This window comes from Natrix helvetica (genome assembly GCF_964273705.1).
Source record: "Natrix helvetica genome assembly, chromosome: Z".
NCBI lineage: Eukaryota > Metazoa > Chordata > Lepidosauria > Squamata > Natricidae > Natrix > Natrix helvetica.
The window spans coordinates 74,469,490-74,492,765 of record NC_138554.1 but is presented as its reverse complement, the minus strand read 5'-3'; the positions used below and the strand labels follow the sequence as shown (position 1 = coordinate 74,492,765).

At 40.5% G+C, this 23,276-nt stretch overlaps 1 protein-coding gene across 2 annotated transcripts in view; it reads left to right on the top strand.

Annotated features, from left to right (window-relative positions):
* SEPTIN7 (septin 7) overlaps positions 1-23,276 on the top strand; it is a 68,956-nt gene that overhangs the window by 30,781 nt on the left and 14,899 nt on the right. The window contains exons 8-11 of one of the 2 annotated variants that reach the window (XM_081971259.1): positions 2,050-2,101; positions 2,971-3,096; positions 7,855-7,875; positions 11,616-11,751. In XM_081971259.1, the coding sequence (XP_081827385.1) occupies positions 2,050-2,101; positions 2,971-3,096; positions 7,855-7,875; positions 11,616-11,751 (335 nt within the window). The remainder of the gene's footprint in view (positions 1-2,049; positions 2,102-2,970; positions 3,097-7,854; positions 7,876-11,615; positions 11,752-23,276) is intronic. The other variant, XM_081971260.1, reaches the window with a different exon arrangement.

The window sequence follows — 23,276 nt, the reverse complement described above, 5'->3', positions numbered from 1 at the left end:
TGACCACAGTGTGTGTGTGTGAGTGAGTGAGACAGACAGACAGAGAGAGGAACAGAGAGAGGGAGTGAGGGAGGGAATCAGAGAGAGACTGACAGACAGACAGACACACACACACACACACACACAGAGGGGGAGGGAGGGAGAGAAAGATAGACAGAGAGAGAGACACACACAGAGTGAGTGATTAAGTGAATGAGTGAGAGACAGACACACCCACATACAAAGAGAGACAGAGAGAGAGGAAGGGAGGGGAGAGAGACAGAGGGAGAGACAGAGACACACACACACACAGAGTGAGTGAGAGACAGACAGACAGACACACACACACAGAGTGACAGAGATGGGGGAAGGAGGAGAGAGAGACAGAGATACAGAGAGAGAGAGAGACAGATAGACACCCAGAGAGAATGACAGAGGGAGACAGAGAGGGATGGAGGGAGAGAGAGACAAAGAGCCAGAGAGAGAGAGAGAAAGAAAAAGAAAAAAAGAAAGAAAGTGGGAGAGAGAGATGAAAGAAAGAAAGAAAAACAACATATGACCACAATTGAGCCCAAAATTTTGGTTGCTAAGCAAGAGCGGCTCTCCAAATAAATTTCAATCGTGGTTTTGGCGAGATTTGGCTCAGTTGAAAAAAAAGGTTGCCCACCACTGGGCTAGTGTGGTGGTTAAGTTACTTTTCAAAAGCTATTTTTCTGATCCAAGATTTGAGAAGTTGTGCAGCGAACAACAAGCCCATCCATCCCATTAATAATTTTAAATCATTAAACGATGTTCAATAAATTGTGAATTTAAAGCTCGTGTTTAATTTATTTTTCAATTAACCTAACTTTAACGAACTAAAAAGTAGATTTCCAAATCCTTAAAAAGTCAAAAATTTAAAAAAATCGGATGTACCTATTAAGGGAGCCGCGGAAAAAATCCGAAGTGTTATGGGAGCTGCAAACCGAAAAAGATTGGGAACCTCTGGTCTAGACTCTACAGAACTACAGTTCGTGGGCCCGCCAAAGCCATTAATCCAGCCTGTGTGGGATCATGAGGCTGCCCCTCCCACATCATCTCACCTATCCGCCAGACCCCACCCACCTTCTGGAGGCCAAAGCCAAAAACAGAATGCACAGAGGCCTCAGGAGGCCAAAAATGGGACACACTGAGACCTCAGGAGGCCAAAAACGGGCCTGTTTTTGCACAGCACAGTAGTCCTGGAGTCCAAGGAGGACAAAAACAGAGTGCATGGAAGCCTCAGGAAGTCAACAGCAGGCCTGTTTTTGGGCAGCAGAGTGATTCTGGAGATTGAGGAGGCCAAAAACGGGTTTGTTTTTTGGTCTCCCCGGACTTGAGAGAGAGGAAGATACACACATACACACACACACACGTCCTTCACACAAACCCCAGGGCAGCCAGATCCCTTCACTAACCTGCTTTCGACCCAGGAGCATAACAACTTAAAGTTTAATTTGTGTGTATTGTTTAACGGACTGCTAAATTGGCCATGTCTACCCAGTCACATGACCACCTAGCCACTCCCACGCAGCAGTCTGAGGGACCATGAATTGGCCCCCTGTTAAAAAGTTTGAGGACCCCTGCTCTAGAGCATCATTTTGCTTTTGAATTGGAAGCACAGCACAACTTTATTATGTATTTGTTAAACTGCAGCTAACTTTCATATTTGTTTTATTACACTTTGTTTATTTCTTTAATTGTATATTTGGATAATTATAATGATTTCAATAATACAACATTACATGTATTAAACTTGTTTTTACCTTTTTTATTGATCTTAAAAGAAATTAACTAATTGGACCTGGTTAATACTTGAATGTGGAATCTATAGGCAAACAGTTATGTACTAAAGTGGGAAATTATAGAAACTTCCTGAAAGAAGGCATCAGCAAATATATTAATATTATTGCAAAAAAAATAACATGGATGTATCCTTTGAATTACTAAATTTCAAGGGAAATTTTACTAATGGCAAATACAGGGTTTAATTTGCAGGTTGCTCATTTGATGTTGATTAAAGTGTTAAAAATGAGCATTTTTTTCATGCAGTTGAAAATGGCGAACACTGTGACTTCACAATTCTAAGAAACATGTTAATAAGGTAAACATGTCTATAACATTAATATTGGCAATGCATTTTTAAGTTATTCCGCTTCTTGAACCTTTCCTATATTCTGTGATAAGGAGTAATAGAGGACTGGGTCATAATTTCAGTGCAAAGTAATATGTGGTGGCACAAAGAAAGAGTATGAAAGGAAGAGTAAAAGAAAAACTTGATATCCGATGTGAAAACAGTTTATTTTCTATTTTTATATAATACATTTGGGAAACGGTTTGTTGGATATAATTTAAAATAACAACAATATTAAATGCATCCCAGAATAATGTTGTATTCTGCTCTTTGGGGGTATAGATGTAGAATTTTTCAGCCCTGAACTAATTTACAGTAACCACAATACAGATAGTCCTCGACTTATGACCATAATTGAGCCCAAAATTTATGTTGTTAAGTGAGACATTTGTTGAGTTTTTCCCCATTTTACGACCTTTCTAGCCATAGTTATTAAGTGAATCATTGCAGTTGTTAAGTTAGTAATATGGTTGTTAAGTGAATCTGACTTTCCCATTAACTTTGCTTGTCAGAAAGTCTCAAAAGCTGTTCATATGATCCCAGGGCACTGCATTCGTCACAAATATGAACCAATTGTCAGGCATCCAAATTTTGATCTCATAACCACGGGGATGTTACAATGGTCCTAAGTCAGTTTTTCAGTGCCGTTGTAACTTTGAATAGTCATTAAACAAACTGTTGTAAGTCTAATAGATAGTTGCTATCTAGTTCAGTTTTTAAAGAAACTTTTGAAAACCATTTCAACATTTTATGAAAGTAAAAATTAACACTGTTGCTTATATATAACATTTATACATCAGGAAATAAGTTGCTGGTGGGTTTTTGGTTTCCTTTTCTAGAACTCACATGCAAGACCTGAAAGATGTCACTAATAATGTCCATTATGAGAATTACAGAAGCAGAAAATTGGCAGCTGTAACATACAATGGAGTTGACAACAACAAAAACAAAGGGCAGTTAACAAAGTAAGTAGTAATTTAGATGGTGCTATAGTTTGGTCCAGCTGGTTCTGGAAAATTATTTGAGGTTAAATATTCTGAATCCTGTTATATTTTTAAAGGGTCATAAAACAGTGTAGAATCATGCAGCCTTCCAGGTTATTCTACCTCAAAATGCAAATGATTGGAGTATGGTATAAATACATCACTATTTCAATATACACTTTTCATAATAGATTGGCAGAGTGAGGAACAGGATCTTTTGAAGCAAATAGAATTTATCTCATCCAAACAGATCTACCACAGAATGCAATCATGTGCATGTTGTATTGATTTTAGTTAAACCTAATCTCAAATATGTATATGTTTTGCATAGTAGCTTGATTTCTTTCAAAATACTATACATATAATGTACTATTAGCTATTTGAAATTATTTGAAATTATAAGAATACATATATTCTTTCCAGATGATTCAAATTTCAGTACATTGTTTTCAAGATTTTTACTACACATTTCATAAATTACATTTGGTATTTGTATGTGTGTATTCCTTACGCAAACCTGGTTGGAACATTTTTTTTCTCAAAGATTCGTCTCGCTGTTTTGAAAAGAAACACCCGTATTCTAGTCCAAATGAGGTTCATGTAATGTATTGTAGTATATAGTTGTTTATGGACCAATTGCATAAAGATCAACTCTGCAGAGTCATAGATAACATGTAATAGGAAAGATGTTTGATATTTTATATTGCCAATTGAACTTATCTTATATGAATATTTGTCTTCAAAAAATAATCTTGTTTTTTTGGAACAATTTTAAATTTTAAAAAATTATTTGTAAGGTATGCAAACAAATTGGCCCTAGCATAACTTAAGGTTAGTAATGTTTTCAGTTTACTTCCTGTCTCAGAATTTAAAATTTTAACTATTCCTGGAATTTTTTGTTCATTTACTACTGAGAATTATTTATGTAAAATCAACAGTGAAAGTGTTTGCACCCTGATATTATTACCTTTGCTTTTCATACTGACAAATATCTGCAACATTAAACATCATAGTAAGTACACGGCTTTTAACTGAGCATGGATTTTTATTTCAGTGCTATTTCAGTCTCCTTGTTCCATCACAATTCAGAATTTTATTAATGTCTCACCCATAAAGCAATATTATTTATTCGTATCTATAGTGGCATGTACGCTTTCCAATATGTTTTTATTGTATTAACAAAGTTAAAATACTAACTGCAAACAAAAAAGAGAAAACAACAAAACTAAACTAAACAAGACTGCACAAAAATGTGCATAAAACTTCTGATGGGGGCTCAAGGTTGACTTCAGATTTAAATAAAACTTGATTTGTGAATTTGATATTATTCATAGATAGCATTAGAAAAACAATCAACAGTGAACCACAAGTTTGCATATATTTGTGGAATGAAAGTCTTATAAGTGTAGCATTTCTCTTTTAGACTAAATATCAAATACTATTCCATCCAGCCCATACTATTTTTATTGAGTTAAATTCTATACAGTGTTTAAAATGTAATATGTGGCACATATTTTTTGGCAGAATAACATATATGCCATCATCAAAAATGTAGGCTTTGCAGTTGTAATAATATCCTGGGTTATTGAATGAAACTTATGGAAGCAATTATCCAGATTCCAAAGATGCAGTTTAAAGATCAATATTAGTGCCTTAAATTAAGTCTGTAAACAAATTGACAGCTAATGCAATTCAGATAAAAGAAACATATTGGATCAAAAACTTTGGCTCCAGCAAGCAAACAATCAAAGCTTAAAAGGGGGAATAACAATTGATACCAGTAGTAGTTAATTTTTAAGTATTTGGGATCTGAACAATTAAATGTAAAAATGTAGAGTAGAGTGCTTTCAGATCATGTTCTACAGAAACTCTTTCCTCAAACCATTAAAACAAAGAATTATTGCATTGTTCTTTACTGTATCAAAACTATATTTATTTTCTTACTTGTCCTTCCAAAATTCAGAGCAATAAACATGCTTTGGGGACCAAGTGGGACAGAAAGGGAATTGGATATTTATTTATTAAAAGTTTCCACTGCAGACTTTAAATTGCCTAGTTGAAAATGAAACATCCCATCACTTTTTTAAAATTCTGCTTGTTTATATAGCTGTGTGTCTAGCTTCATTTGGGTTTTTATTATCATTATCAGATTAATTGAGGAATTTATTTTGAATATGGATCGCAAATGAAGATGTTATATGTGTCCAAGAATCTCAGTAATTTGTTCAGTTTGGTATAGACTGAAAAATTGAGGAAAATAACTTTTTAATTTTCACTATTTAGCACAGAAATATACAATTTTCTTAGCAATTCTTCTAAATAATTTTACCAAAATTAGACTGTTTAAATGTTGCCCACTCCTTTTAATACCATCGATTCTTTAAATTGGATAGGTTTATAAATGTTTATGAGTTTAGGACAAAACATTACAGATTTAACGTCTGCTTTTGTCTGTGGCATAAAACTTCATTGCTGTTTACTGTCCAGACTATAATATAGTCTAGTAATTCTTAGGCTGTGGTCTTGCATGTAATTGATATAATTACTTAGGACTGACAGCTTCTGTTTTGTTTTGCCAACTAACAAGGTAATATTTTAAAAGGATTTTAACAGCTGCATGGCTACAGCTTTTAGGTTAAAGTTTAAATGTTTTTTTAAAACTTATTTTTTACTACCTTTCTTTAAAACCTGGTGCCATCTTCTACTCTGATGAGTATCTCAATTAAATTAATACAATTTTTTTCTAATACTGTGTTTACCCGAAAATATGACATCTCCTGAAAATAAGGGATACCACTGGGTGGGTGAGTGGCACTCTGCCTGGCTGGAAGTGGGGTCGCGTGAGCGCCTTTCACCCCACCCCACCCCACCCCACCCCACCCCTGCTTGCGTGCCTCCCAGTCTCACCATGACCTGGGCCAGCTTTCCCTGCAGGGCCACTGCCGCCACCATCCCAGCACTGAGGATGGCTTCTTCTGCAGCTTCCAAACCTCGGCTAGAAGAGGCCAGTCAGGCCAGCCGCCTGCTGCCGAGTCTTCTGGGAGCCGGGGCAGAGAGCACACTCTCAGAACGGCCATTTCCAGAAGACTGTCTGCCCTGGCTCCTGGAAGACTCGGCAGCAGGCAGTTGGCCCAACCAGCCTCTTCCAGCTGGGGTTTGGAAACCTCAGAAGAAGCCATCCTCAGTGTTGGGATGGCGGCGGCAACCCTGGCCCTGCAAGGAGAGCCAGCCAAGGCCATAGTGAAGAATGGGAGGCACGCGAGCAGGGGGAGAACAGGCACTCGTGCAACTTCCCTCTCCAGCTGGCCAGAGTGCTATTCACCAACCAAGCAGTATCGAAGGCACCAAGCTGTGTGAGTGCCTGTTTTCCCCCCCTCACACGGCTTTGCGCCTTCGGGATATCGCTCAATCAGTGAGTGGTGCTCTGCCTGGCTGGAGAGGGGAAGTTGCCGGGCGGCTGCTCTCTTGCGAGCGAGCTCCCAAAGAGGGGGGACTGGAGGATGCGGGCACAGCCTCAGGGACGAATGGCTGTGTTGCGCTGTCGCAACAGTGCAACACTGCAGCCATAAGGTGACCATGCTTGCCTCCTTCACTTCCAAAATAATAAACCCCTCCCCCGATATTAAGGCCTAGCCATATTTTGAGGGTCAAAAAATAAGATCCTCTCTTATTTTGGGGAAAACATGGTATCTAATTCATCCCATAATTTTTGCTGCAACCTGATTTGATTGTGATCCGAACCTAACCAAAATTAATGCAAGAAATCACTGTTGTTGGCACTTACAAAAAAAAATTGCACGGAAGGGGAAATCAGCCACGGCCATGTTTGATCACCTCCTGAGTATGTGTTTGTGACCAGATTCAAAAGTTTTGTGAGTTTTTTTGGTCAGAACCTGATTTGGTCATGGTCAGAAGCATTCATGACCAAAGGTTCTATTGTAATTTTTTCATGATCCTTGAAAATATGTTCCTATGCGTGCCATAGAAAATTGGAGGTAATTTTTAAGGCAGTGGAATTTTTTAATTGGTTTCTATAGGATATAAAACTTGTTTGATTGAAACTTAGAAAATCATACTTTTAAGTCAGATGTGTAAGTTATCTCAAAATATGGAATATTTTAAGTTTGGGCCGAACTTGTTTCAATGCAGTGAACCTGCAGTCAATGTATACTGTTAAACCTGAGTTGTTTTTCTGGCTTTGTTAATCAGTAATGAAATATGAGTTCTGCTTTACCAAGACAAGAGTTGCCATTTGTATCTATTGTATCTTACTTATAGTGTTATCTAAAATTAATTATTGTCAGTATTTTCCAGAAATATACCTTTGATGTGGTCAGTCAAATGAAGTGGTTGCAATATTGCATTTTAATATACTTGCGAGTAATATAGGCCTAAAGAGAGTTGTAAATTGAAGTTTGCTTTGAATAGTTAATTAGATGAATATTTAGTCCTCTTTTTAAAAAGCATGCATAATTCTGGGCATACCAACATAGGCAAAGGGTTTTGAAAGCTTTGCACAGCAGTTGCATTAATTATGTGCAACACGTGTCTAACAGAATGTTTAAAGCCTAGCTTTAACTTACTGTCTACCACTATGATGGAAATCTTGCTTGAGAAGATCATAGAAAACAGCATAGCTTCAAATCCATAATGAGTTTGCTTTTTTTTTTTAATTGCTGCTTTTTATTTTTGTGGTTTTATTTAAGCATGCTAAGCTTCTGTATATTTTTTGTTTTTTAGATTTGACACAGTTGAAGGCATGTAAGTGGTCATTTCCATTTTTCAAAAGACTGAAGAAATTTTAAAAAACAAGGCTTTTAATGTTAAATGTAACATTTAAAATTTTAATTTCAGCTTGTGCATTTTATTTTGCTTTAATGTTTCTTTTATTCTAAAATTTCCCTAACACATGTTTAAATATTTATGAGGACTAAAGAGCATTTTTATTCACAGTCTAGAAAATGATTTGGCTATAATTGGGTATAAAATACATTATTAATACTATTATATGAAAACATGTCAAGCTTATTTCTTACCTCTTTAAATTAGAGGTTATCTGAGCACGTAAAAGCCCTATCTTGTAAAAACAAAGAAGGCTTAGAAATGGTTTACAAAAACTCATCTTTTGGTTTTGTATTCATAGGCTAATTACTATTCAGCTTTGTGTTCAACTGGTCACATGCATCCAAATTTTGCACAATACAGAGAACAAGTAATTAGGCAGTATTGCATATCATAATGTGGTATTTCTCTGCCCAAACGTCTTTTAAAATCTCCCCCTTTTCCTCAGTGCACAGCGTGTTTGTTGAAAGACTGAAAGATATATCCTGCTTATTTGTACATCTCGTTAGCATTTCAGAGATTCCCGAGATAAAAAATTCTCTCTGGGATGAAACACACAAATAGTTCAATGAAGTAGTTTATTCCTGTCAAATATTTAGTTAATTTACCTGAATTATTACTTTTAAGGGCTTAGGTCAGTGATGTCTAACTTTTTTGTCCTCACCGAAATCGTGCACGTGCGTGTGATAGCAAACATGTGCGTGCCCACACCCACAGTGCAATGCGCCCCGGCCACCACATATGCGCACATACATGTGCATATGGTCCCTCGTGTATGCGTGCACAACCCCCCCTCCCAAGGTGGGGGGATTTTTCGCTCTCCCCAGGCTCCGTAGGCTTTCCTTGAGCCCCCAGCAGGGCAAAAATGGCCCCTCCTGGGCTCCAGAGGCCCTCCCTGAAGCCTCCTGGCACAAAAAATGGAGTGCGGGTGGGAGCATGTGCATGCGTCTCCCACATGCACGGCAGACCCAAAAATCATATGGCCGGCAGGAAGCATACACTCATGCGCAGTGAAGCTTAGCTGGGAGATAGCTCGCGTGCCTGTAGAGAGGGCTCCATGTGCCACCTATGGCACGCATGCCATAAGTTCACTATCACGGGCTTAGGTTTTATAATACCTGTCAGAGATTAGGGAAAGGGAAATTTTTTTAAAGAAATCTCAGCCAGTTAGCTTTTTCTCCCTCTGAGAAAATATTTGGATTGTAAACTAGCAGAGCACATTAAAATATGATTGCTGGATTCTAGAAACTGTAATCTAATAACAGTCTGCACAAAGGGCTACTTTATTAAAATACATATAATGAATTTGTTACATTGCAAGGGAGGGGGATCCCTGTAGTATACATATTGATGTATATACTTTTTAAATATACTTTTACTTTTGTTGTACAAAATATTTCAATTAAACTTGGATTTGGTTTAGATCATATTAATTCTGTAGTTGTTCTCATGAAATCTTCATTGTTTACAGGATTCCCGTGACTTCTTCATTGTTTAGTTCTATATGCTTAGTTTCCTAGTAGAATAATTTAGTAAATAATACATTCTTTCTGTGATTTCACCTTCCATCTTCTCCGTTTGAATGTGTATTTATTTAATTCATTTGCTGCTTTGTCCTCATTGAACTAAAACTAGCACTTAAGGTTTTTTCTGATTGAAGCGGCTGTTCTGTTTTGTGATTTTGAGTTCAAGAGGTTTGTGTGTGTGTATCATATATATATGATAAGAATCATTTTTTAAAATATTCAAGCAGGTATAACTAAATAAAAGTATTCTCTTTTTTCAATCAATTTATCTAAGATACATACTCTGATTTTAGGAGTATAGATTGATTTAGTTCTTCCTTACATTGATGGATAATTTTGAAAATAGAAAACCAGCAGACACCTGAAGATTTGCTGTAATTACAGTTTTAAACAAAATCATTTAAGAAATGATAGCATAGTATAATTCTAGTGGTCTCATGAAGAACAGATTGGATTTGTATGCAGCTTTTGGTATGTTAAATTAGAATCTGGAGCATTTTCTACCGTTTGAACCTCTTTATGATATGGATTCATAGAAGAACTTCTATGAAAAATAATTCATTTTGAATTGTATAGAATGTGAACTTCTTCTATTTCAATTATTATTTTTTGTAAGCCACCCAACGTCACTGCTAGTGAGTGGGAGGCCATATAATTTCCCTTAAATAAAATAAATGAATAAATTTCCAAAATGTTTCAAATTGTTTGAAATATTTTGTTTTGAACCTGGTATAGCATTCATGTTCAAGACAAGTAGTTTCAAGAAGCTTTATGCTTGAAACCCTTCAAAATGAAACACGTTGTGCATTCTTATTTGTGATATACTTCTGTATGAGAGGTGGGTTGCTAATTTTTTTACTACCGGTTTGGGGGCATGCTGATTTGCAAGCACGACACGCTGAAGCGTCTGGGTGGGGGGGTACCTCTCGTTGCCACTACTACCAGTTCAGCCGAACTGGCAGCATTCCACCTCTGTTCTGTATATCAAACACTATAAAACTATTGCTTGAGTTTTAGAACCCTGTTGCCAATTGTACCTATTCATGCACAAATTCAAACTCCAAATTCTATTATCTCTTTCCAGAAGCAGTGACTCATTAATACAGCTCTAAAGCACTTCAAGGGGATTGTTGAAAATGCTTATTTACATTGCAGTCTTATTATATTTGGGGATAATATCCAATACATCAAGAAAATTCCCTATTTTTCTTCTATTTTTTTTGTTAAATTGCTGTATTATACTGCTATAGTAATAGTAAAAGGCACACCTAGAATAATTTCCCTTTGAGAATCTAGACCACATTCTTCCCCAAACTGGCACCTTCCAAAGAATGTTAATTGCAACTTATTTAAGGGTACCATGTTCCAAATATAGCTATCTGATTACTTTTCCTCAGTCTTCTCTAATACTTGCTTACTACTACTTTCTTATGTTAGTTCAGTCTCTTTCTCATTTTTGTCAATCTATTTAGATTTGATTGGATAACAATTTCTCAATCTTCTTTTTTTCCCTGTCATTCTTTCTTTTTTCCTGCGTTCTTTCTTAGCTGCTATTATATAAATCAATTACCAAGTCATTTCTACCAACCAAATTGATAGAATTTTCTTTTATCATAAAAACCTGATACAGGGTAGGTGGCTACGGATTAATTGGTATCGCAGGATTCAAAGCCTCTTTGTATCTGTCTGTCTCTGTCTATCTGTCTGTCTAAATGTAAGAGGACTAGCAACAGAATTGTTCCAAGTTAAGCCGACTGACAAGCAGTGATACTGACATTTAGATAGATTATTTCGCAGTACACTGCTTCTTAAGGATATCCATTATATACATACGGTATTAATACCCACTAGCCTGGCATATATTATTAACATTTTAGAATTACTGTTTTTGTTATACTATTGTAAGTAGAACATCAGATGATTTCATTATCTTCTAAACTAGTTTTTTATGTTATTTTTTAGTATAGAACACAATAAAGTGAGGCATATAAATCCTGTTTGTTAGCTGTGTCTCAACTCTGGGTTACTTCCTATTAGAATGTTGCTTGATTGTTATTGATAAATGTCTATTACATTTCTCCCCAATGAAGTAAAATAACATTGAATATAATTGTCTGTTTTGATTTATTCCAGGAGCCCTCTGGCACAAATGGAAGAAGAAAGGCGGGAGCATGTGGCAAAAATGAAGAAAATGGAAATGGAAATGGAGCAGGTATTTGAAATGAAGGTCAAAGAAAAAGTTCAGAAACTGAAAGACTCTGAAGCTGAGGTATGTATAGTTTGATTTTAAAAAATTCAATCTAGCATCAATTGAATAATAATTAGAAGGAATATAGTATTTATCATTGTAGTTGTGTTACTCTAAAGGCAAACATCTATCTGAGAAAGTACTATCAGAGTAATTTCTAATGTACCATGAAAGATAAGCATAATCCTAATAACCTCTTACAACAAGTGGGCTGTCACTGCAAGGCACAGAGATAATACAACTATATCACTGGAAAGGCTTTTGTGAAACATTTAACCTATTTTGATGGAAGGTGATGAATGATTCTGGAATGATAAAATGGAATAATAAATATGTTAAGTTGAATTTCAGATTTATTTTCATCACAATGGATTAGACTTGGACTATAAAACAAGACAATCAATGTAGTTTATATCCGATTAAAGGACTTTTAAAAGTGTCTCATTTGTAAAATTAATTGCTTTTTCATAAATGTACAGACGTCATTGCCTCACAAAGGCATAGTTAGTTACATCCTCATGTTTTCAGAGATACAGGACATACTCAACAAGCAAAATATGTGCTTTATATATATATATATATATATATATATATATATATATATATATATATATATATATATATATATTTACTTTGTAATCTCATTTAATTCAGTAGCTGTTATTTTTAATTAAATATGTACAGTATTATTTGCTTTACACTAAGGGTGGATTTGTTTGACATAATAAGTTGTCATGGCATGTACAATGGTGAACATTTGTGACGGTTTTAGAATTATTTTTAATCTTGCAATATTGTAACCTACAATGTTGTGATAAAAGAGTTTTATTTAAGTCCTAATAATAGGGATTCTGGTTAAATAATACTAAAACTGTGTCCTATCTATATTGAATACATTGAACCAATATTCACTGTATTTTAGAAAAAGTAGTAAAACTGTAGGATGATCAGTTCTAAAGGGGTGAGTCAGATGAAAGGACAATTAACTGATAGTTTGATGTTGCTTACTGCCATAGAGTTTGCTCTTTCACAAGTTTGTGAAAGTGAAAAATGCCTCAATCCAAAGACATCTCCGTGGTCTTCAGAAAGAAATAATGTAGCTTCTCTTCAGATAACTTTCAAGATCTGCAGACCATTCCTTATTATCTATTTTTACTATGTCTTCCATTAGGAAAGCATGAAACAAATGTAGTTTCTTGGGTTGGCTAAAGACCATTTGAACCATGCAACTGGCTGTTAGCAACTTCAGGTCCTGAATGGCTCATATTTATTCATGAGACAAAGGACCTCAGTTATTCAAGAAAAATCTGGGAGAATGTAAACGTTATCTACCAGTGACCTGAAACAGATATGAGTGAGGGTGAAGATTTGTTCTCCAAGCTTGTGGATTGGTTTCCAAAGGTTAAGGGCATAGATGTAAGTCATGCAGTACAACAGTGATCCTAACCCAAAAGTAAATCTACAATAGAATGGCTGAATCAGAAGAAATATTGAGTTCTCCTGTGCACTCTTGGAAAATCCAAGTATGGGGTTCTCCTGTGCACTGCTTGGAAAATCCAAGTATGGGTTGACTTCAGCCCATTAACCTAAATACTGAGTTAGAAAAAGTCTTAACTATCCTCTTCAGCTCTCCAAAGTTCAGTTTTTTAACTCAGTCTAGCCTAAAAGAGATGTATTCAAGACCACCTCCAACTCAATTTCCTTAAATGATACCTTTTTTTCTGTTTTGCAGCTTGGATTCTCTGTTTTTTTACAGCATGACATGGGACTTATTGGAAAAATTAGGTGCGCTAACTCCCATGCAGCTGGAGATACTGCCCGATCACTTGGGCTAGACTCCATTAAGCAGTTTGTGTGTGTGTGGTAGCTGGCGATTGAAGAGCCGGTTCACTGCTCTCACACGCTGCTCTTGCACTTTGAATTTTTGAATTTTGCGGCACAGCTAGTGGCGCAAGGAAATAGTATGCTGTTTTCATGCATAATTTCCTAAATGGCTGGCTGCCACAGTTATTTTTGGGGTTGAGGGAACTGGTTTGCTGCTCCTGCACCATTTTGACTGTGCATTCTCTACGGAGATGTGGACAATGCAGAGGCTATTTTGGAGCTCCTCAGTTTTCGGCTTTACGAACCTGTATTTGCTGTGACTGTTCTCTGCCTTGTGGCTAACTCCAACTGCGCCCAGCTGCTGCCTATTGAGATCTCAATGAGTGGTCAGCCTACGGTGTTGCTGAGGCTGTGTCAATGTTCAAGTTCCTTGGCGCATACTTGATCGCCTTTTTCACGGAAGGCTGCAGAATGGCGGATCACTCCGTATCGGGCAGCAGTGTGACAGCAGAACTCTCCCCCAGATGATTGCCTTCTGCGGAGGCGTTCAGTTCTAGGGCGGGTAGGGTCACCAAGAAGGGGTCATCAGTTAGGTCTAGGACCAGCAGATCAGTGACCCATTCAGTGTTAGCTGCTGCAACCAAGGATGCTGAAAGAAGGCAGAAGGCATTGGAGAAGCAGTTCTCCAAGGCCGCTAGGGGAACAGTGGGCTCCAGGCTTCTACCTTCTCCGATAGCTGAGAGTTTTCCTTGTTATCGCAGGCAGATTTCCCTCCTGCTCTAGAAGCCACACAGTCATTGTCCCCAGATAACTCCCATCCACAGGGCCTCTATGAGGCAATCTTTGGGCCAGGACCAGATTTACCAGCCTGCCTAACAGCAACAGGTCTCAATCCACCGGCCAGGGCAAGGCAATCCACTCTGGAGGCCATCTTCTCTCCCACTGTAGCGAGGCTCCACACAAAGGATGGCTCCATGCAAAGGATCACTCTTCCCCGACAGATTAGAGATCTGATCTCTGTAGCCATTTCCCAGGGGGTGGACTCAGAAATACAGCATAGAGGACAATCACTCCATCCGCTGACCATACCAAGGGCGCCTGCTGATCTGCTTCTGGACCCACCTTCCCAGCACAGCGCTGTTTGGGGAGGAGGATATGGGGGAACATGAATTTTTGGAGGACGAGAGCCTAGCTCGTGACAGGCCCACCTTTTCGGGGTTGTTTCATACGGCCTTATTTAAATCTCTTGTATACATGGCCAAAGCTAGAGCGAATATGGGTGGTTCAGATGCCCTGGCTGGCGCTGCCTTAGGGCTGGATTCCAACATCTATTTTCCAAGTTAGTGCCCAAGGAGGAGGTCATTCCTTCTCCTAAGCTATTTATGGATGTTATTCAGAGGCAATAGAATCAGCCCGGCTCCATACCTCCCCCAAGTAACAATGGCTGGAAGCTCTGTGATTCTGATCAGTAATTAGAAGGCTTGCTATATACTCCTTCTATATGCGCAGATTTTCGCTCTGGCTTCACCCGCCATAGTGCCCTCTGATGTTTCAGAGAAGCAAAAGGAGGAGGATTGCAAAGCGGAGCTCTCACCCCGTAAGACTTATCAGGTGGCCATGGCCTTCTTCAATTGGAATTCTCTAGTCTAGTTGCGTCAGTTACAAGGTTAGGATTTCCCCTGAGGACGTATGTCTACACCAGGATATTAACAAACTGGTGGTAGTCATGGAATTTTCCTCAGACATAACTCTGAATGTGGCCAAGTTCGCTTCCAGAGCTAGGGCCTCCAACATGTCTTCCCATCACCTCTTGTGGCAGGCTGACATGTGCTCTAAATGGCACCTCGCCTTAGCTCCCTTTAAGGGTGGGAACCTATTTGGGGAGGCCTTAGATCTCATATTGATTGAAAATAAGGACATGCTAAAGGTCCTGCCTTCCTTGCACCATCGAGCGGATCTCAGAGTGCAACCTTATTTTCGTGGACAGACTTTTTGGGCGACTGAACCTAGCTTCTGTTACCCACAATATCACCAGACCTTTTCGCAGGGACTGATCAGTCCCAGAACAGGTCTGGGTTCAGGGACAGGGGCAGACAGCAGCAGTTCCAACAGCAGCAGCCCGAGGCTAGGTGGTTCTTTCAAGGGTCGGACAACTGGCCCTTTTGGAGATATAAGTGACTCCCAAGTACCTACTTCCATTGGCGGTCGGCTCATACATTTCGCCAAACAATGGGAAGCGACTACATCAGATGCTTGGGTACTACAAACAGTAAGTCTGGGCCTGTCTAGAGTTCCTGTCCAGCCCCCCGAGACACTTCATCTGGTGCCCCACTTCCAAGTGTCAGGTCAAGAGGATCCTCATGGAAACTGAGATCTAACATCTGCTGGATATCCTAGCTATCGAACTAGTTCCATCGGGCCAGGGGGGGATTAGGATTTTGCTCAATCCTTTTAGTTCCCAAGAGCTCGTGGGGGTGGGAGTGGAGAGCAATACTAGATTTGAAATGGCTCAACGTCCATCTGGTGTACAAGCAATTCAAGATGCAGTCCTTTCAAGCCATCTTGGGATGCATATGGCGGGGAGATTTCCTTACATCTGTGGACATCAAGGAAGTTTACCTTCATGTGCCAATTTGAATCGCTCACAGGAGGTTCTTGAGGTTTTGTTTTGCGGGGTGCCACTGCCAGTATTAGGCTCTGTCATTCGCCCTGTCATCGGTCCCCAGGAGCTGCTGGAAGCCATAGTGCTCATCTGATGTAGATTCCCACGAGGCTGCAATGTTATCTTGAAGACATATTGATCTAGTTGCCATCCTCGCTCCAGGCACATTCAATAGCACGGATTTGTGGTGAACTTCAACATGAGCCATCTGATGCCTTCCAACAGCCTGCTTCCTCTGGGAGCGGTGATAAATACTGAACTATGCAAAGTCTTCCTGTCTCAGGACCGGTGCTCCAGTATCCGATTGATTGTCACCCAGATCCATGGTAAGCGGTCACTATTCTTTGCAGTCCTTTCCCAATTCCTGGGGGAAATGATTTCATATATAGATGTAGTGCCCTGGGATCAGCGCCCTTCAGTGGTTGCTGCTCCTATACCAATGAGCCAGCAATGCTGGCTCCAGCCTCAGGTACGAGTGCCCGTCAAGGAGCTCTGCTCACTGCGATGGTGGACATCTTACGCTCTGCTCCAGGGATGTCTATTCAGAGAACCAGATTGTGTGACAGTCACCTCCAACACCAGTCTCTTTGGGTGGGGAGCCCACTTCCAGACTCATGTGACCCAGGGTCGGTGGAGCCCACCGGAGTAGCCAACAACATCAATTGGCTAGAGCCCCATACTGTGTGCCTGGCTCTTCAACACTTCCGGAATCTGGTATTAGGATGCCACATTTTGATCATCACCGACAACATAGCCACATAGGCCCACATCAACCACCAAGGGGGCACCCACTTCAGGTCCCTCATGATCAAGGCGTAGAGGTTGGGCCGCTGGGCAGAAAGCCACACCCTTTCCATCATGGCTGAGCACATCTCTGGGATCGCGAATGTTCAAGGAGACTGGCTGAGCAGGTCATCCATGGATCATTCAGAGTGATGGTTACATCCAGACCTGTTCCAAGAGATCTCCCGGCGGTTTGGATGGTCAAGAGTGGACCTGTACGCCCATCCAACCAATGCTCAGCTCCCAAGGTTTTTCACCAGGTTTCCAATACACGGGGCGGAGGAATTCAAGGCTCTTTGCTGTCCTTGCCCTCGGGAGCTCTTATATGCCTTCCCTCCTCCCTCTCATCCTGAGAGTCATTCGGAAAGTTGGCAGAAGGAGCAGAAGAAGTCCTCCTCGTTGCTCTCCACTGGCCCAGACGACCCTGGTATGCCAATCTTGTCAATCTCTCCATCTCGCATCCCTGGAGAATTCCCAATGACAGGACAGTCCTCAACCAGGGGTTCTACTTCATCCAGAGCCTCAGCGACTCCAATTAGTCATATGGCATTTGAAGGGGGCATCCTAGGATAAACTAATTTCTCCACGAAGGTCATTCAGACCATTCAGGCAGCCAGACGTCTTTCTACCTCCAGAATATATGATACCACATGGGCAGCTTTCATCAGATGGTGCTGCGGGAGAGTGATTGACTCACTTGCAGCTTTGATCACACAGATCCTCAATTTTTTTCATGACGGTTTGGACAGAGGATTAGCCCTCACTACCCTCTGAAGGCAGGTAGCAGCCCTGTCCACTCTCCTGGCAGGAGCGGACAACCTTACCTTACTCACCACCCAAGGGTAGGTAGTTTTCTGAAGGGCGACCTCCTTTGGTGCACCATTACCCCACTTAGGACCTCCTCTTGGTGTTGCAGGACATCACCTCACCCCCGTTCGAGCCATTTGGGACTGTTAGCCTTCGGCTGTTGATCTTTAAGGTGGCCTTCCTCATAGCCATCACTTCAGTGAGGAGGGCTTTGGAGCTGGGACCCTATCAGTCAGTGGGGGCCTTTACGTCTTCCATGCGGACAGGGTTGTCCTAAGGCTCGACTCCTCATTCATCTCAAAAGTTAACCCATAGGGGCCAGGTCATTCTTCCGAATTTCTGCCCAAGATCGAGTCATCCATTGGAAAGGAAATAGCACTTGCTGGATGTCAGAGGGGCTCTTTGCAGGTATATTAAGCGGGCAGCATCTTGCCGCAAGTTGGAATCCCCTTTTGTTTCCTTTCATGGGCAAGAAAGTGACTCCTTCTACCATAGGCCGCTGGATTAAAGCCTGCATAGCTATGGCCTATGAGCAGCAGTCTCGACTACTACCCAGGAATATCACAGCTCACTCTACCAGGAGTGTGGCCACTATTGCAGCTTGGGCTATACAAGCTTCAGTGGAAGAGATCTGCAGGGCGATGTGGTCTTCCCCATTGCCCTTCATCAAACATTACAAGTTGGACATGTTCGCCCCGGCCGAAGCATCATTTGGGCAGCAAGTACTACAGAGGGTTCATTCGGCTTCCGGGATCCTGGACCAGTCTTCTTCCCGCCTGTGAGACATTTAGCTTCGGTATATCCCATGCTTGGATTCTCCAAGCAGTGCACAGGAGAAAGCACATCGGCTTACCTGAACAGCTGTTCTGTGTATGCTGCAGGAGAATCCAACCCAGTCCTATGACCATTTGATCCAGGGTCAGAGGAGACTTACCTGTTAGCAACAGCTCCTCTACATCATGAACATACCTTCTTACGGCTGAATCCCGTTAAAAAACTGAACTCCAGAGAGCGGAAGAGGTGTGGTCAAGACTTTTTCTAACTCAGTTTCTAGGCTAATTGGCTGAAGTTAACCCATACATATGTGTGTGTGTGTGTGTGTTGTATTTGTGCTGATAAATAAATAAAGGGAGACTAGTATAGATCCATTTCGAGCTATTTAGCTCTCATCAGCTAGCCATACCCTTACTGGGATTTGAACCTGGGCTGTATTACATATTAGGCAGGAGTCTTAGCCACTATGCCACAAGCTCTCCTCCTTTATCAGCTGAGCCAGAGAAATAAGTATGTATTTGTGTTACAACCCCTGGAATGCCCAAATATGAGAGGAAGCTCACTGCTCCCCCCTTCTGCCCTTCGGCTCACGTGTGTGTGTGTGTGTGTGTGTGTGTGTGTGTTTGTGTTAAAACCCCTGGTATGCCTAAATATGGGAAGAAGGTCACAACTCCCTCTTTCTGTCCTTCGGCTCATCACACAAGACCCTGCAGGCAGAAAACCATATTTTTATTTTTAATGTTGCCTTTTTATATTTGTGTTGTATTTGTACTGATAAATAAATAAATAAATAAATAAAGGGAGACTAGTATAGATCTATTTCGAGCTAATTAGCTCTCATCAGCTAGCCATACCCTTACTGGGGTTTGAATCTGGGCTGTATTATATCTTAGGCAGGAGTCTATATATATATGTGGCTTAGTGGCTAAGACTCCTGCCTAATATGTAATACAGCCCAGGTTCAAATCCCAGTAAGGGTATGGCTAGCTGATGAGAGCTAAATAGCTTGAAATGGATCTATACTAGTCTCCCTTTATTTATTTATCAGCACAAATACAACACACACACACACACACACACACATATATATGCTGGTTTTGTACATACATACACACACACAGTACTGTGCAAAAGGTTTTAGGCAGGCGTGAAAAAATGCTGTAAACAATGCTTTCAGAAATATAAATAATGATTGTTTATTTTTGTCAATTTTCAAAATGCAAAGTGAGCAAACAAAAGAAATATCTAAATCAAATCAATATTTGATGTGACCACTCTTGGCCTTCAAAACAGCAGCAATTCTCATAGGTATACTTGCACAAAATCAGAGATTTTGCAGGATTATAGTCAGGTGTATGATCAACCAATTGTACCAAACAGGTGCTAATTTACCAATCATCAATGTCACACGTAGGTTGAAACCCACTCATGAACTGAAACAGAAACAGCTGTGTAGGAGGCTTAAAACTGGGTGAGGAACAGCCAAACTCTGTTACCAAGGTGAGGTTGCGAAAGACAGTTTCATGTCATGGCAAGATTGCACAGCAACAAGACACAAGGTAGTTATACGGTATCAACAAGGTCTCTCCCAGACAAAGATTTCAAAGCAGACGGGGGTTTCAAGATGTGCTGTTCAAGCTCTTTTGAAGAAGCACAAAGAAACAGGCAACGTTGAGTGGTCGGCCAAGGAAAGTTAGTGCAGCAGATGAAAGACACATCAAGCTTATTTCCCTTCGAAATCGGAAGATGCCCAGCAGTGCCATCATCTCAGAACTGGCAGAAACCAGTGGGACCCAGGTACACCCATCTACTGTCCGGAGAAGTCTGGCCAGAAGAGGTCTTTGTGGAAGAGTTGCAGCCAAAAAACCATACCTCCGACGTGGGAACAAGACTAAGTGGCTAAAGTATGCACGAAAACATAGGAACGGGGGTGCAGAAAAATGACGCAGGTGCTCTACTGATGAGTCAAAATTTGAAATATTTGGCTGTAGCAGTTCATCGAGTTCATCGAGTGGTACAATAATGGAGAGTGGTACAATAATGGGTGTCTGCAGGCAACAGTGAAGCATGGTGAGATTGCATTTCTGCAATCCATTTCTGCAAATGGAGTTGGAGATTTGGTCAGGATTAATGGTGTTCTCAATGCTGATAAATACAGGAAGATACTTATCCATCATGTAATACCATCAGGGAAGCGTACGATTGGCCCCAAATTTATTCTGCAGCAGGACAATGACCCCAAGCATACAGCCAAAGTCATTAAGAACTATCTTCAGTGTAAAGAAGAACAAGAAGTACTGAAAGTGATGGCATGGCCCCCACAGAGCCCTGATCTCAATATCATCGAGTGTGTCTTTACATGAAAAGACAGAAGGATGCGAGAAAGCCTACATCCACTGAAGATCTGTGGTTAGTTCTCCAGGATATTTGGAACAACCTACCAGCCGAGTTCCTTCAAAAACTGTGCAAGTGTACCTAGAAGAATTGTTGCTGTTTTGAAGGCAAAGGGTGGTCACACCAAATATTGATTTGATTTAGATTTTTCTTTTGTTCACTCACTTTGCATTTTGCAAATTGACAAAAATAAACAATCATTATTTATATTTCTGAAAGCATTCTTTGTTTACAGCATTTTTTCACACCTGCCTACAACTTTTGCACAGTATTCTGTGTGTGTGTGTGTTTGTGTGTGTGTGTATGTATGAATGTTATACTACCACTTTAAAGTATATACTGCCATGATTGCTAATTTTATTCTCTTTTTTTCTTCCATCATACATAGGAAGCTAAAAGATCATTTTTAATATTTCTTTTAATTGAAATTATTTGTGTGTACAAGTAGTCCTCAATTAAATACCAGTCACTTAGAAACAATTTGACAGATCCCTGAAAACTACCATGATTTCCCGAAAATAAGACCCTGCTTTATATTTTTTTTCCGTCAAAAAAAGGACCAGGCCTAATTTTCGGAGGGGATGTCATCCACTGACTCATCTCACTTCACATGTTGCCCCAGCCTCCTCCTCGCTGTCAGAGGCCTTCAGGAACTTCTGTTGCCGACAAGGCTTTCCTGAAGACCTCTGCAACTGATAACAGAGCTCCTGATTCATCCGGAGTTCGGTTATCGGCTACAGAGGCCTTTAAGAAAGGGCTTGGCTGCAGAAGAAACGGGCCGGCAAGGCAGGTGTCAGGGTGTGTGAGGCCTGGCTGCAACTATCCAAAGGTAAGTAGTAGGGCAGCTCCACCTCCCATCTTAATTTTTACCCATGCACCTGGAGTGGCGGGATCTTAATTAGGGCTTATTTTGGGCACACGTGTAAAAATCATGTTAAGACTTACTTTCGGGGTAGATTGTATTTTCGGGAAAACACAATATAATTCATTTTGAAGTTACAACCCATGCTTTCCACAGGCTCAATTCAAGATGGCATAATCAATTCAAGATGGCAACAACAGAGGAAGCATAGTAACATCACGGGCAGATAAGTTGCTACTAAAATAAAATAAAACAGTAGTAGACTTAGAGAGGGAAAGATAAGTCATAGAAAAAGAAAACTGACTGAAGAAAGGAAAGGTAGAGGAAGATTGGAGAAATTAAAAGAGAAAGATTCCCAGCTGCACCTAAGAGGCCTAACCATTGGATGACATCAATGGGTCTTGCTGCTTTAGCAGATAAGGAAGATACTCAGAGATGATTCACAACCTGGTCAGTGTCTCTTCCACTTCTACCATCAGGCAGAAGACAATAAAGCTTAGCCAGCCGAACAAATAGGTTTAAAAATAGTTATGTTTAAGAGCCTGTCAGGCTCTTAAACACAACCACAATTACTCCATGCACATGTGGAAACTTATGACTAGTTTTTTCATTTTTTTTCTTTTCCGCTATAATTTTGCACCAGTGACGCTAAAACCAATTTCATTGTATTTATTTTGTACAATGACAATAAAGACTATACTATACTAACCCAAGAGACCGGAGGCACATCGAAGTGAGGCGAGCAGAGAGGCAAACCGACTGCAGGCAGCAAAGCCAATCAGTGGAGGCAAGCTGGAGAACAAGTGGGCCCAGCTGTGAAGAAGGGAGGAAAAACAGCTGTGAGGCAGAGAGGCCAGCCGACTGAGGACAGCGTAATGACCGGCAGAGAACAAAGAGGTGAGCCGGTGAGAGCAAAACAGAAGAGGAGAAGAGAAGAGACATGATCTTGCTGGGGACCATCCAGGCAGTCCTATTTGTTGGTGGAAGCAGTATCCCCAGTGACATGGATAGCAAACGGGAGCCACGTGGCTCCAGATTGACAGAGCAGCAGGGAGGAGAGAGAGAACCAGCAGCAGCGTGAGCTAGAGCCTGAGAACACCACAAAGAGCAACCGGGAAAGTGATGGTGGAGCTGAGTGGAGTAGACTGGACAGCAGAGCTGAGCTGACCAGAAAGCTGCACTGCAGGCTGAGAGCTGACCAGAGCAGGGATGAGGCTGAAAAGATCGGAGCACCAAGGACAGAAGGGAGAGAAAACAACAAAAGGCTGGAACAGCAAAAGAGGGAAGCGAAGGCAACAAATTAAGCCTGAGGTTCCAATAGGCGGGGTGGGGTTGGGGTGAGATCCCGGTAGAGAATAAAAATAAATACAGGACAGAAGATAAAAGATAAATAAATAGGCAAATAAGAAGGGCAAGAGTGGACAATTAGAAATCAAGGAA